Here is a 15,716-nt window from a genome sequence, read left to right on the forward strand (position 1 = left end):
CGATCCGAGTAATGATCGCTCGTCCCCATACTAGCTCATAATAGTGAAAGGAGCAAACGAGCGCCGATCAATGAGCGGTCTCGTTGTTTGGTACTCGTTTACACCGCCCACGTCGCGCCATGTAAGACCACCCTTACTCTATAAAAAGGTGTCTGTCCAGGTGACCAATTCTCTTTAAGAACGCATAAATTGACTGATCTCTTTTCGGACATAATACGAAATTCCAGTAAATTTCCATGTTGTTAGACGCGTCTATTACTTCAAAATAACAACGTGCTATTTCTGCAATGTTTTACGTGTCCTATATATTTACATTTTACTAAACTTTTACTTGTAGGAGATTTTTACTGTAACATACATTTTTTTGATGTGCTGAATACATTTAGCAGACTATACTGGTCAGCGCATAAAGAAAACCAGTATCCAGCCATAAACCTGTTGTACAGCACTGCGATTTTGCTGCAAAGGCCGGCAACAGAACCTCAAAAACAGCGCCTCAGGTGTGTACAACCCCACAACGTGGAATATATTACCGTTCCTCCCGTATACTCTTGACCCGCTCTGCTATTTTCTGTTTATCTTGTTCCTCCTGGGCTCGCTGTTCTGTTGTCTCTTTCTGAACACGTTCATTTAGTGCTTCAAAATCTTTTGCAATGACTTCCAGCAACCATTTCAGACCCTTTCTGATATGAGAGTCAATCTTCTTCCCAAAGCCTAGAACTGCTGAACAAGGCTCCTAAGCATCAGGAGAAGAAAGATAAATAAATATATATATAAAAAAATAATAATAATTCCATGCATTTATAGCCTAAATAAATCGCTTAGCATTTATAACCATCTTAAAGTGGATCGGTCATCGGAATATGCTGCCCTATTCCCCAGTGACTGCTGACGGCTCTGTATACAGGCAGATACACGGCAGCCATCAGTCACAGGTGAGAGGCGGGGGGAGCGCTCTCGTCATGATGAATACAGCGGACTCATAACTAGGAGTCCACTATATTCCGTGAGAGGATCTATTAGCCAAACAGCACAATATTTTTTTGTTTGGACTAATAGTAGAGGGGACCTGCTCTGTAATATTCTGCCCTTAAATACGTCAGAATATTCAGGTGATAGATCTGCTTTGGGAAAGTAACTTAAAAAGACTTATGAGCAGTAAACATTTGATTTTTTTACAGAAAGAACTGTGTTCAGGTCCCAAGAGGCAAGAATTAGTGCCATCACTCATTACCTGAAGTATTAAAAGCAGTCAAAGGAGCGACTATTACCCACTGACCTCCAGCATGGTGTCCGTGTAGTTCACACCATATTCAGAGATACTACATAGTAATTTTGTACGATGTCACTCTAAAAAATTGCCATGAAGTCTAGATCTAAGGCCACGTTCACACACACCGGATTAGCTGCTCTGCAGTAAATCCAGAGGAAGCCACAGGGTAATCCGCAGCCGCAAATGCACACCATACTGCGCAGATTTGCCGCTGCAGATCGGTTTGTAATAATCAAATCCATTTTGCTGGTACTGTAATCTGCTGGAGTTATATCCTGCCGCAAATCCATCCGGAAAATACGCAGCAATTCTGCCACGGGTGAACAAGCCCTAACCATATACTTTAGATAGCGGTCATCTGAACACTCTCTCAGCCAACTCCACCATAAACATGCAAGAAGGGAATAAGCTGCTGCCAGAGGATTTTTTCCCTGACCTGACATTGGGGAAAATTTGGAAGGCCCCCATACAACGGACATCGAAATCGTCAGGTTTGACATTAATCTCAAGTGTATGGCCAACTTAAAGTAAATGTCCACCCTTGATAATCATCATGTTTTTTTATAGTCTATATAGTGTTAAAATTTTGGGCTGATTATATTTTTTACATATCTTTTCAGTGGTTCGTGCTCCTTTAATCTGACACAGAGCTCCAAATTCCCTGAAAAGATAGACGTAAAAGGTAACATTCGGGATGCAGAGAGCTGCCACTAGAGGGAGCTTAAGAGCTAACTGCATATGGTTATAAATTAAATACAGTATTAAAGAGGCTCTGTCACCACATTATAAGTGCCCTATCTTCTATATAAGGAGATCGGCGCTATAATGTAGGAAAGTGCAGTGTAAATGAATGGAGAGGAGTGCATGATGCCGATTGGTCAGCGTCATGCACTCCTCTGTACAACGCCCACTTGGTCGAAAGTAAAAATACGCCCATTTGGGCATTAAGAAAGCTCATTAGCATAAACCAAAATCGCTCCTAATGTTGTGAAAATAGATCGTTTTTTTAAATAAAAAGCATTAGGCTATGTTCACACGGAGCATTTTGCAGAGTTTTTTGACGCGGAAACCGCGTCGCAAAACTCGTCAAAAACGGCCCGAAAACGCCTCCCATTGATTTCAATAAGAGGCGTCGGCGTCTTTTTCCCGCGAGCAGTAAAACTGCCTCGCGGGAAAAAGAAGCGACATGCCCGATCTTCGGGCGTTTACGCCTCTGACCTCCCATTGACTTCAATGGGAGGCAGAGAAAGCGTATTTCGCGGTGTTTTATGCCCGCGGCGCTCAATGGCCTTGGGCGAAAAACGGCGCGAAAATCGCCGCGAAAATCGGCGTGCAGGGAGAGGAAAATCTGCCTCAAACTTCCAAACTGAATTTTGAGGCAGATATTCCTCCCCCAAAATACTCCGTGTGAACATAGCCTAACTGTCACCTACATTACAGCGCCGATCTCCTTATGTAGGAGACAGGGCACTTATAATGTGCTGACAGAGCCTCTTTAAGACCAGTGCTTCAGTCCATTTGTGTTTATTTTATTATACTGGGTCCAGGAGAAAAGTTAAGACAAATTGAGATAATTTTTCAGAAATTGTGATGCCTGTGCCTCACCATTGGTCATAGTCCATGCCATAATGTTCTGGGTGGTGAGGCCCCAGTAGAAGCCATGAATAGCCCACTATGCAGTAAGCTCCCTCTAGTGGTGGCTGCAGGTATCCAGAATGTTTGTATTTTTTAATCCATGTCTATACAGGGGATCTGGAGCTCATATCAGATAAATAGAGCTCTGAACCCTATAAATCTATATTAAGAAATAAATCTGAACAGAATTTTGGATGTAAAAATGACAAGATTATAAAAAGGTGAGGATTTATTTTTAAGGTAAAAAAGGAAGACAGTCCATATAAAAAAGTCAAAATACAACAGTTGCTATTATAAACTCTATTAACCCCTTAACGCTATGTGACGTAATAGTCAGTCACAGGCTGACTGACTATTACGCCATGGCGTTAACAGGCACCTGTCTCCCCAGACACAGGAGTAGTGATAGCTGCTGTCCTGGACCACAGACTATCACTGCTCAACGCTGAGGGACCCATCGCAGTGGTCGCTCAGAGGCGATCGCGACAGATCAGTCATTACTGACTGACCATCGCCATATTGGAGGCGGCGATCAGGCCTCGGGGGAGTGAAGACAACAGATTGGCTGCGGTCACGGACAGGAGCCAATCACTATAAATCACCGAGGTACCAATCAGACTGGTCCCTCTTCGGCGATTGCTATGATTGGTCTGTCTTGACAGACCAATCATATTACACTGGTAGCCATTTTCATTATGATCCTGCTCTGTACCCTCATTGCAGTTCTTGAGAGGTAGCAGAGCGGTTGTGTCATAGAGCGCTGTGTAATATATATATATACACACACACACACACATACCACTACCCCCATCTTCTACCCTTTACCCCCCGATCACCCCTATAACTGAATAATTTGCTGATCACTGTTCAAAATCCTTGCTACTGGTTTTTATTTTCTCCTACTTTCTTTTTTGCCATTTATAATATAGACCATAACTTATTTATTTTGTAAACCCCTGGCACGAGTATTGCTGTCCCGCGTTCTGATCAGTGACTTAGTCATCACTAATCGCCTAATACAAGCCTTGATCTAGCCCTTTTCTTTGGTTATAAAAAAAACCCTTAAAAAAATATATAAAAATATAAAAACCTAAAAAAAAAAAAACAACAACATATAGCAGTTTAGTTAGGTAGGTTTTGTTACTGATGTAAACACGCCTAGAGGATCAGTGACATTGCCATAACTGATTGCCTAATACAAGCCTTTTAGTTCGTTTAGTTAGGTATGTTGTGCAAAAACCTACCTATCTGATAAAGAGCATAATGGCCCGTATAGTATTTATGGCTGAGGAGACATATGCCATTATTGCTTCGGACAGCGAGTCCGGAAGTGACATAGAAACCCTAATCTACCTCTCCACTTCCTCATCAAGTGAGGATGAGGAACCGGCAGACGTCGCCCCGGACGTCTACTACACCAGCCCCCGAGAGTAGTGACCCCATGTGGGCCCCAATCCCCGAGAACTACGAGCCCCAGGTCAAAATGCTCACTACACCCCCAGATTAATTCCTCAAGGGTTATAGTTTCCAAAATGGTGTCTTTTTTGGGGTGTTTCCTTTGTTTCGGTACCACAAGACCACTTCAAACCTGACATGGTGCCTAAAATATAATCTAATAAAAAGGAGTCCCAAAAATCCACTAGCTACTCTTTTGCTTCTGAGGCCGGTGTTTGAGTCCATTACCGCACTAGGGCCACATGTGGAATATTTCTAAAATTGCAGAATCTGGGCAATAAATATTGAGTTGCGTTTCTCTGGTAAAACTTCTATGTTACAGAAAAAAAAAGGATTAAAAATTTCTGCAAACATAACTCCTGTTTGTCCATATTTACGAGACTCATTGAGAGAGTTTATCCGGTTGTGAAAATTTTTCGATTATATGTCTACTCCCCTTCCAGATTATTTTTTCCTTTCTTTATCCCTTTTGAAATTTATGTGAAACTTTTCCTTAAATAAAGAATTACAAAAAAATAAAACATTTCTGCAAAAAACATGAAATTTGTAAATTTTAGCCCTAGTTTGCTTTAATTCCTGTGAAACACCTAAAGGGTTAAGAAACTTTCTAAATGCTGTTCTGAATACTTTGAGGGGTGCAGTTTTTAAAATGGGGTGACTTATGGGGGTTTGTATTGTATGGGCCTCTCAAAGCCACTTCACAACTGAACTGGCCCCTGTAAAAATAGTCTTTTGAAATTTTCGTGAACATGTGAGAAATTGCTGCTAAAGTTCTAAGCCTTGTAACGTCCTAGAAAGATAAAAGGATGTTCAAAAAATGATGCCAATGTAAAGTAGACATATGGGGGATGTTAATTAGCAACTATTTTGTGTGTTATAACTGCCTGTCTTACAAGCAGATACATTTAAATTTGGAAAAATGTTAATTTTGCAATTTTCCATTCAATTTAGGTGTTTTTCACAATGAAATACGGAATATGTCGACCAAATTTTACCAGTAACAAAGTCCAATGCGTCACGAGAAAACAATCTCAGAATCGCTTGGATAGGTAAAAGCATTCTGGAGTTATTACCACATAAAGTGACACGTCAGATTTCAAAATTAGTCCACGTCCTTAAAGAGGCTCTGTCACCAGATTTTGCAACCCCTATCTCGTATTGCAGCAGATCGGCGCTGCAATGTAGATTACAGTAACGTTTTTATTTTTAAAAAACTAGCATTTTTTGCCAAGTTATGACCATTTTTGTATTTATGCAAATGAGGCTTGCTAAAGTCCAACTGGGCGTGTATTATGTGCGTACATCGGGGCGTTTTTACTTCTTTTACTAGCTGGGCGTTGTGTATAGAAGTATCATCCACTTCTCTTCACAACGCCCAGCTTCTGGCAGTGCACAGACACACAGCGTGTTCTCGAGAGATCACGCGGTGTCGTCACTCACTTCCTGCCCCAGGTCCTGCATCGTGTCGGACGAGCGAGGACACATCGGCACCAGAGGCTACAGTTGATTCTGCAGCAGCATCGGCGTTTGCAGGTAAGTAGCTACATCGACTTACCTGCAAACGCTGATGCTGCTGCAGAATCAACTGTAGCCTCTGGTGCCGATGTGGCCGACACGATGCAGGACCTGGGGCAGGAAGTGAGTGACGTCACAGCGTGATCTCTCGAGAACACGCTGTGTCTGCACTGCCAGAAGCTGGGTGTTCTGAAGAGAAGTGGATGATACTTCTATACACAACGCCCAGCTAGTAAAAGAAGTAAAAACGCCCCGATGTAGACACATAATACACGCCCAGTTGTACTTTTACTTTAAACACGCCCAGTTGGACTTTAGCAAGCCTCATTTGCATAAATACAAAAATGGCCATAACTTGGCCAAAAATGCTCGTTTTTTAAAAATAAAAACGTTACTGTAATCTACATTGCAGCGCCGATCTGCTGCAATAGCAGATAGGGGTTGCAAAATCTGGTGACAGAGCCTCTTTAACTGGTTGCCGACACAGGACGAGTATGCTCGTCCTGAGCGGCGAGCACTTCGCGCATTAGGACGAGCATACTCGTCCTGTGTGACAGCCGTCTCTGTGTGTGCGATCGAGAGCAGGGGAACGGCTGTAATACACAGCCACGGCCCCGCTCTGACAGCGGAGAGGAGAGAAACATCTTCTCTCCACTGTTAACCCTTTGAACGCCGCGATGAAAGCTGATCGCGGCGTTCAAGGAGAGGGGACTGCACATTGATCGCGTCACTGAAGATAACTGTGACGCGATCAAAGTCCACAACTCGTATGGCCAGACAGCCCAGGGTCCAGTGAAGGACCCCAGGGCTGTCTGAACATATTTCCTGTTGTTAGGGCATACTGAGGTATGCCCTAACAACTGCCTGTGTACGATCAGTACACAGGCTAATGTACTGGCATATAGATATATGCCTGTACATTACAGTTACAAAATAAAAATCAAAATCATAAATCCCTTTATGGGATTAAAAAAAAAAAAAGTTAAATGAATGCAAAAAAAAAATTAATGATAAATAAATAAATAAAAAGTAAATAAAATACACAGAAACACACATTTTTTATAATAAATCAACTTTTTAAAATATAAGTCCCAAAACATGAAATAATATAGACATATTTGGTATCGCCACGACCGTAACAACCTGTACAACAAATGTATAACATTATTTATGGTGATCGGTGTATGGTGTAAAAAAAAAAATATTAAAACTGCTGCGCCACTGCTTTTTTTCTGCATTTTAATCGAATTAAAAATTTATAGAAATTAAACGATAATGTATTTGTACCAAAAAATGGTACCTACATAAAGTACAACTTGTCCAGCAAAAAACAAAGTCTCATACAACTACGTCGTACAAAAAATAAAAGCGTTATGAGCGTCGGGATGCAAAGAGGGAAATGTAAAAAAAATTGCTCTGTCCTCAAGGCCAAAATTGGCCGTGTCCTTAAGGGGTTAAGGGGTTGAATATACGAAATAAAATAATACTCACGATTTGACACAAGCACTTGTTGTCATTTACTAATTTCTCAAGCGAAAGAAACTCTATGATATCCGCCTCTGCCATCGCACCCTCCCGGTCCTGTTTATTTGCCAAGCTGCATGAGAAAAAACAGGAATAACAGGGTTGGTTTATATTCCAGACACCGTACATCCTCATCATAACAAAGATCCACGTGCCCAATGAATTTTACTGGAAACTTTGAGGTGACAATGAAGGAGTTCAGGAAGAAATAGAACTACACAACACAGGATTTTCCATTAGATTATTTCCCCATTTACGTTGTTCCAACAAATCTATACACCTTGCTGCAGGTTGGAATTGTTGCGAGAATCCCAAGATTGTCCGCAACCTTGTTTTCCGTAGTAAATACGGGAGCTTGTGTTGTGGTAATCCCGCTATTTTACATCGATTCTTGCATGACCAAACTTCAACACTGTGTAGCCTAAAACCTTAAAGTAAATATCCACTGTGCAGATAAATTTCCAAATATATCTCTATAATGGTCAGAGCTCTGTTTTTCTGATACAGAGCTCCAAATTCCCTGCATACACATAGATGTAAAATAGAACATGCCGGCTGTCACCACTGGAGGGAGCTTTCTGCATACTATCGGAGGTCTGTGATTACAGGCACAGCCAGCCGTGGACACTCACCCGCATTTGCGGGCTGTGCTCACATTATACAGTATGGGAGCACGGTCCATAAAAACAAAAAAAAAAAAACAGGATGTGTCCTATTTTTGGTGACCCTAGACACCTTCCCGTAAAAATATAGGAAAGCGCCCGTGGGCCAAAGAAATTAATGGATCAGTTATGATCGCGTGCATGGGGCAAAATGGAGTTGAATGTATACCCTCTAGTGGTGCCTGCAGAAAGTCGGCGCACAGACGACGCACGCAACTGAGAATGGAATGGCTCCCGTTCGCATTCTCTATGGGGATGTATGTGCCGTATATCATCTCTGTATGTGTCGTTAATCGATACATACAGGGATGAAAAAAAAAAATGCCAGCCCCCATAGAGAAGTAAAATTAAGAATACATTAAAAAGTAAAAAATTAGAACACCATTAAATAAAATTTTTGTTATTATATTAAAAGCAATACAATAAAAAAAACAAAAAACATGACATGTGTATGCAGGAGATTTGGAGCTCTGTATCAGTGACCTTTATAAAAGGTATATTAAGAAACTGATTAGCACAGAACTTTTTTTCTTTTATTATTTTTTTAAAATCTAAAATAAAAAAAATAAAAAATGAAAAAGGAAGGTTCAAGTGTGTACATTCACTTTAGACTTGTATGTTTACCCGCCCATAAAATCCAGAGAGGCAGAGAAAACATGAAATTGTCATTTGTACATACAGCCGATAAAGTGGTTGTCCCTTTTCAGGAAATTAAAAGTGGTTGTCCAGGAAACAAATAAATTCAAAAAAATGTCCCCCAGCCTTGATTTGTCTTCCCTAATACCCCCTATTAAACTTCTAACCAGTTTCTGTTTGATTTCCATCGTCACTGCTGCTTTTTCTGTTTGTTTACATCCCTTGCTGTTTCCTGTCTTGTAACCCACCATACCCATGATCCCCTGCTGCATCTGAGGAGACAGTCCCCCCCCCTTCCTCCAAAGCACCTCAGCTATTTGCATACTGCCACACCCCTCAATGGTCACAGGTCCTTCCCTGCTCTAATTACAAATAACAGGCAGACGGCTCCCTCCCTGCACACAGTCTGAGGCCGGATTCACACGAGCGGGTGCCTTTTGCGTGCGCAAAAAACGCGGCGTTTTGCGCACGCAAAAGGCACTTAACAGCTCCGTGTGTCACCCCCATATGATGCGCGGCTGCGTGATTTTCGCGCAGCCGCCATCATTATGACACTCTGTAAACAGAAAAGCACGTGGTGCTTTTCTGTTTTCATTCATATCTTTTACTGCTGTTGCGCGAATTACGCGCGTCACACAGAAGTGCTTCCGTGTGCTGTGCGTGATTTGCACACACCCATTGACTTCAATGGGTGCGTGAAGCGCGAACAACGCACAAATATCGGACATGTCGTGAGTTTTACGCAGCGGACACACGCTGCGTGAAACACACGGACAGTCTGCACGGCCCCATAGAGTAACATAGGTCCGTGCGAGGTGCACACGATCAGCACACGGACGAGATTCACCCCCGTGTGAATGAGGCCTTAGGCACAATTTACACAAGCGTGAATCACGTCCGTGTGCTGTGCGTAGAAAAAACGCACAACACACGCGGCCCATTTATTTCAATGGGGCCGTTCACTCATGCGTGACTTTTCACGCAGCGAGTGTCCGCTGCGTGAAGCATACGGCTTGTCCTCTATTGGTGCGTTATCATGCACCTACACTCACATTGAAGTCAATGCGTGCGTGATTTACGCATCAATTCAGTGGAAAAAAGAAAAAAATGGGCTGGCTTTGTGAGTGCGTGAATAACGCATGACAATCGAAAAGCACACTGATGCATAACGCACACACACACGGACGGGATTGACGCAAGTTTTTCACACGTGGAAATTACACACGCTCGTGTGCATGAAGCCTTACTAATGGACGCGGTCAGACAGTGGCCATTAATAATGCACTAGCAATACATTTTGAAATAAATGAGAAGGACATAGAAAAAATATTCTAATGAAATAAAAGAACACACATAACACTGGTTAACGATTTTATTCAAAATAAAAAACGTGTCATTGAAGTAGTCCTTGAACCTGATGTAGTACCAAGGACCCAACCTGTAAAAAACACCTAATAACTAAGAAAAAAAAAAAAAGGGATGCTTAGATACACTGCTCATGTGTGATACTGTCTGTTAGACCACGTATCTAAGCCTAGCACAAGGTAGCCTTAGATACATTACCAAGCAGACGGTGTCACACATGGGCCATTTATCTAAGAATACCACATGTTAGGCTTAGATACAGGGCCCCAAAACACTAATCTTATACAGGAATAAAAAGAATGTCATCTGGGGTCCTGATCTAAGCCTACATTGTGTTAGGCTTACATACAGGCTCCATGTGTGACACTGTTTGTTAGACCCTGTATCTAAGCCTAACAATGTAGGCTTAGATACAGGACCCCAGAAGATCTTATACAGTGTACTATTATAGGCTCTGCTCCGGGACTCGCCTGACATCGGAGCAGAGCCTATACTAGCGTAGTGCGGCTCCTCCTTGGGCCTGCTCAGTCCTAGGGAGCAACGGTGTCCCGCGGGCCGCAGATAACAGCCTCAAGGGCTGCATGCAGCCCGTGTGCTGCGTGTTATATAATCCCTCATCAAAGCCTACTATGTGTAGGCTTTGCAGCATAAGAAGTAAAAGTACAGATGCTGCCACTGTACCTCGTAGACTGGGCTAGTCCGCAGGTGCCGTCCCTTTTCACTGTGAACATGCATAGGCGCGCTCACAGTGAAAAGCTACATAGGCTGGGCGGGCAGTAATGACCCAGCACACGCAGAAACGACACGTCACCAGTGACGTGTCTCATCCCATCCGAGGTCTCTCTGGGGCGAGACCATGTGATCGGGATACGACGCGACCGTGGAGGAGCCTGAAAAAGTGACGTCAGAAGTCATGTGATCCGAAGAAAAGAGCAGCCAGAGCGGAGAACAGAAGCAAGATTGCACCGGTAAGTATATTATTAAACTGTAAATATGTGCAATGTGTATTTAAATTTACTGAAAAAATAAATCTCGGACAACCCCTTTAATGTTATTTGTTGTACCATTAAAAAGTTTATATACATTTTCCAATATTTTTTGTGTATTAAATCCTCACAGTTTTCAAGATCTCTGCTTGTTGTTATTCAGTAGGAACATTCATTCTTCACTTCCAGTGGATAAAATTCTGTCCATGGTCATGTGATGGACACACAGGTGCACAGCTCGTTACAAGACCGCTGTGATACACATACTGTAACGAGCCGTGCACCTGTGTGTCCATCACATGACCATGGACAGAATTTCATTCACTGGAGCAAACGACGAAATGTTCCTACTGAATAACATGCAGAGATCTTGAAAACCCTGAGGAATGAATACTGAAAGAACATTGCAAGATTATATAAAACTTAATTGTACAAAAAATAACATTCATTTGCTGAAAGTGGACAACCCCTTTTAAACGTTGGGTAGGAATCCTTTGTTTCCATTGGTTGCCACATCTACCAAAAATAAGTTATTGTAGAATCTACGTGTGAAAACCTTGTGTTTTGGTTACGGGATGAGCCTCACGGTAACGGTTTTCTTGACTAACGCTCTGATATGTAAAACCTGGTTAATGTAATGCAAGTGTGACGGGTTCACAAGGTCATCACAAGCCAGAGACACAGACATGTTTAGACAACACAGCAGGACACTTCACTCATATGTAATCCACTCCGTCATTGTCTGACATACACTCATAATGGGAACATTTAACGATTTGTGTTTCAGGCAACGCCGAAACCAAAGTACAAGGAGGATTTTACTATTACATTGATTATATATATATATATAAAGAACATGACACAGGAGAGAGCACGTTGCAGGAATGTTACGCCACCCATGTTCTGTTGGCTTTGGTGACAGGGGCCTGATAACAAATGTCTGATTAGAAAGTGTCTTTAAATAGAAAGACTAATATTGAAAGCTGGTTTTTCGTTGCTGCCCATGCCAGTTAAATATTGCTATGTAAGAACTTTTTGTATTTTTTCCTTCATAGGTGGACTAGTTGTAACAGTACATACTGTAGCTACATCAAGCAGTAATGATCGCCCACACAATCATGTCATTTAGGGGGAGAGAAGCGGCTACTATACACGACCGACGCTTGTTTCCCCCGACCGCAGATGATCGGATATACATTTTAAATTAGCGACATCATTAAGTAACAAAATTCTCCCCCACATAGTCCTAAAATAATTCAATATCTGACAATAGATCTGTCAGATATTGAAGAGGGGAGAGGAATACACATCGCTAAATCCATGGTAAACAATAGAAATTGACATTGGGGTAACCGGTCTTCTATATCCCACTCCCCGGGAGAATAAAGTTTCTCTGCGGGCAGGAGGACTACCAAGAATCGTATTTAAAGTGTATATGAAAAATGTGAAGATATTTGTTTTCGTGCCATGTGCAGCCTTGACATAAGGACACAGAGGATCCACATCACCATGTACGTCAATATCCTAAAAATGTCCCAGTGACAAGGCTGAAAGAGCCGGAGCCCGGCAGGAAGTGTTGTTATGGGGACGCAGACGTCTGTAGTGTAAGACACGGATAACCAGCAGAGTTATGTTATTAAACACGCACTTCTCGTGGAATTGTAATACCGTGCCTACCAAACATATAGAACAACATGCAACTTCTGGGACGACAAGATCCTTCTACTTATTTCTGAGGAAGGGAAACGTGTTTAGTCTTTGTGTACTGGTTTAGTCTTAACGCTGGATGGTTTTACTATTCAGGTAAAAAGGTAGGTGCCCCCCCTCTACCTATTATAACAAAGTGTCATTTACAGATAGGATAGATATGAGATAGATAGATGGATCGATATATGGGATGGATAGATAGATATTCCCTATAGTGACGGCTATATACTGGCTTCTTGGTCAGCAGTGTACATTTTGTCTTTTAACACACATTATGAGAATATCTTGTTCTGGGGTCTTTGAGAACATTTTGTACTGAAGTCCAGATGTTATTTCTGAGGTAATTAATGTTGTTGTTTGGATAGCGGAGAGGTAAAAGCTGTACGTAGTCAACCATCAGACGTGACCTAAGTAATAGCAGCCCCATACATAATACCCGTCACCCCGGATATCTCCAGTAACATACATGTGACACCTATGGAAGGTGGGGGTGCGCTTATAGAAGATTTCGGATATGTGTGAAGAGAAGAAACACCAATTATTAGGATTGGAAATCCCGGCACAATATGCTGGAGCCTTGTAAAGAAATAATCCAACACTTTGTACTACAATAAAAAACGCCTACATGTCGAATCCGATATGATATACCAGGCGTCCACGTGCCGTCAATAGCAATGGCTTTACATATCCCAGTCACTAGAGAGGACAGCAATATACTCCATAGAGATATCTGTAATGACTTGTAATGTATACGGGGTATGACTTTCTCCATGTATTCACACTAGCCCCATGTCACAGTTACTGTAAATTTCCATGCTGGCGATGACTGGTATGTCAGCCAACACAGGGCACAAACCCTTCCACTGTTCTCACCTTCCAGCATATAACCGTCAATGCGTGAACCAGCCCAACCGGTCCAATGTATCTGTCTGCTCAGAATAAACCATTTCAGCAAGGCACATTGAAAAGTGAATACGGTAAACTTTCCAACTTCCTAACTAAGTGACAATACAGTACAGATGTAGCAGAGCAGAGTTTGTAATTTAAAGGGCTTCTATAGCGCTCACATTTTCTAACAAAATAGAAGGAGTTAGGACCCTTGGTAGTTGGCAGGCCTAATACAACAATTGAAAAACAAATGCCAGAGGCAAGGAAGCCTTATTTCCCAGCTACCATTGGTAGCTGGGAAATAAGGCTTCCTTGCCTCTGGCATTTGTTTTTCACATTTTCTAACAAGGCTCTATTCACACTGGCATGTTTGCAGTATGAAGCGCTAGTTTTGCTATCAAAAGTACCAAAAGAACCCGGAGGAAAACCTGATGGATTCCATTATGTCACGGGGCCTGTCAGGATTGGTCATGGCTCCATTTGAGAACGTATCCCGCACAACAGTCATGGCTCGATTATAAACGGAAGCTACGATGCGAATGTGAACAGAGCAGCCGGACTGTATGGAACAGCAGTAAGGAGTTTACACAGAATATGTGGCTTTATTGAAGGAGCTGCGTACACGTGTCTCTATGTAAGGCCTTATTCAGACGAACATATAACTGACAGCCCACGGGGCTATTTAGACATGCGTGATTTTTCATGAAGCGTGTCCGTTGCGTGTAATTCACTGCATGTCCATTGTAGTCCGTTTTTGAAGACTACGTTGCCCGTTGAAGTCTATGGGTGTGTGAAAAACAGACAGCACACGAACGACATGTGTTTCACGCACTAGGTGCTTAAGAAATGATTAAAAAAAAACAAAAAAAAACAGGAAGTGCAGAAACACGGACTGAAGCCACAAGGAACTGAAGCATGAAATTCGGTCTGTTTTTTTGCGGACACACTCGTCTGAATAAGGCCCAAGAAGCACAATCCAAAGAGCTGCGAGTGTGGAAACACAGGACCCTACATATACAAAAATGGTACCTGTGTTTTTTTAGGTAACGTTTTTCACATTGCAACATATGATCTTTGAGTCACACGATTAGCAAAGATTCCTCTTTGCAATACATGATTTAGTCTGAAAATGCCCCACACATTGACACCAGCGGTTTTTTTTTAAGGAAAACAAAATAATTTTTTTTTTAAAACCTATAGGATGTTTATGGGAGAAAAACGCCACTAAATGCTGGAAAAACCGCCAGAGGCAGATTGGCTGCGATTTTGTAAAAAAATTGCCAGATAAGAGAAAAAAAAAACATCACCCCGTTCTAGATTTCACCATGGACTTCCAGCTAACATCTGGCCGCAGCTTTTTACTCCGCAAAAAACGCCAAGAAAAGTGCCGCAAAATAATTCTGATGTAAAAGAAGATAGATTCACAAATTTTGGCGCACGTTCTATTTGAAAATTTATCTACACTTTTTAAAGGTTGCGAGAAGGTGTGTGGGGTTAACCAGGAGGAGTGGGGCCACCATCGGACAGCCAAATGTATCAAATTATAGCGCAAATCTACGCCAGTTCTTAGCAAGCATAGATTTCAATTTCGCTCATAAGAACAGCGCAAGATGCACTAAAAATAAATGAAGAGGTGTGTGTGTGCGCCGCTCAATAAATTTGGCGCATCTTACTCCAACGCACATTAGTTTAAGATGGCGTAGGACACGATAGTCTTAATAAATCTGACGTAGTCCCCCAGAACGACCATCAGCTGAATTCTAGAATTATTGTGTAACAGTAAATATATGTCTACAAGTGCCGACACTAGTCAAAGTTTTTTTGAGATTTGTGTTATACGAAGTCTTTGTGGGGGCCTCAACTTCTCTGCGGTCCGATATTAAAGCCACCCATGCCTTCACAAGGAGTTGTGCTAAAATAAGTTCTGCTGCATCTGTACATATGCAAATAAGCAGATACTAGAAGTAATTAGCATGTGCCACCCAGTGGTTTACATGAAAGCTGAGAGACAACATTCTTACTTTATAAGAAGCTGCCGGTGACTGGCTGTATACACGCTGCCACTCCTCC

The 15,716-nt window shown here is 42.0% G+C and overlaps 1 protein-coding gene across 4 annotated transcripts in view; it reads right to left on the minus strand.

The window, feature by feature from the left end:
• The window catches only part of ARL13B (ARF like GTPase 13B), a 53,483-nt gene that overhangs the window by 10,652 nt on the left and 27,115 nt on the right, over positions 1-15,716 (minus strand). For all 4 annotated transcript variants that reach the window (XM_075854454.1, XM_075854453.1, XM_075854452.1 and 1 more), the window contains exons 5-6: positions 7,370-7,475; positions 534-736 (exon numbers count right to left, since the gene is read on the minus strand). In XM_075854454.1, the coding sequence (XP_075710569.1) occupies positions 534-736; positions 7,370-7,475 (309 nt within the window). The remainder of the gene's footprint in view (positions 1-533; positions 737-7,369; positions 7,476-15,716) is intronic.

This window comes from Rhinoderma darwinii, chromosome 2 (genome assembly GCF_050947455.1).
Source record: "Rhinoderma darwinii isolate aRhiDar2 chromosome 2, aRhiDar2.hap1, whole genome shotgun sequence".
Taxonomy (NCBI): Eukaryota; Metazoa; Chordata; class Amphibia; order Anura; family Rhinodermatidae; genus Rhinoderma; species Rhinoderma darwinii.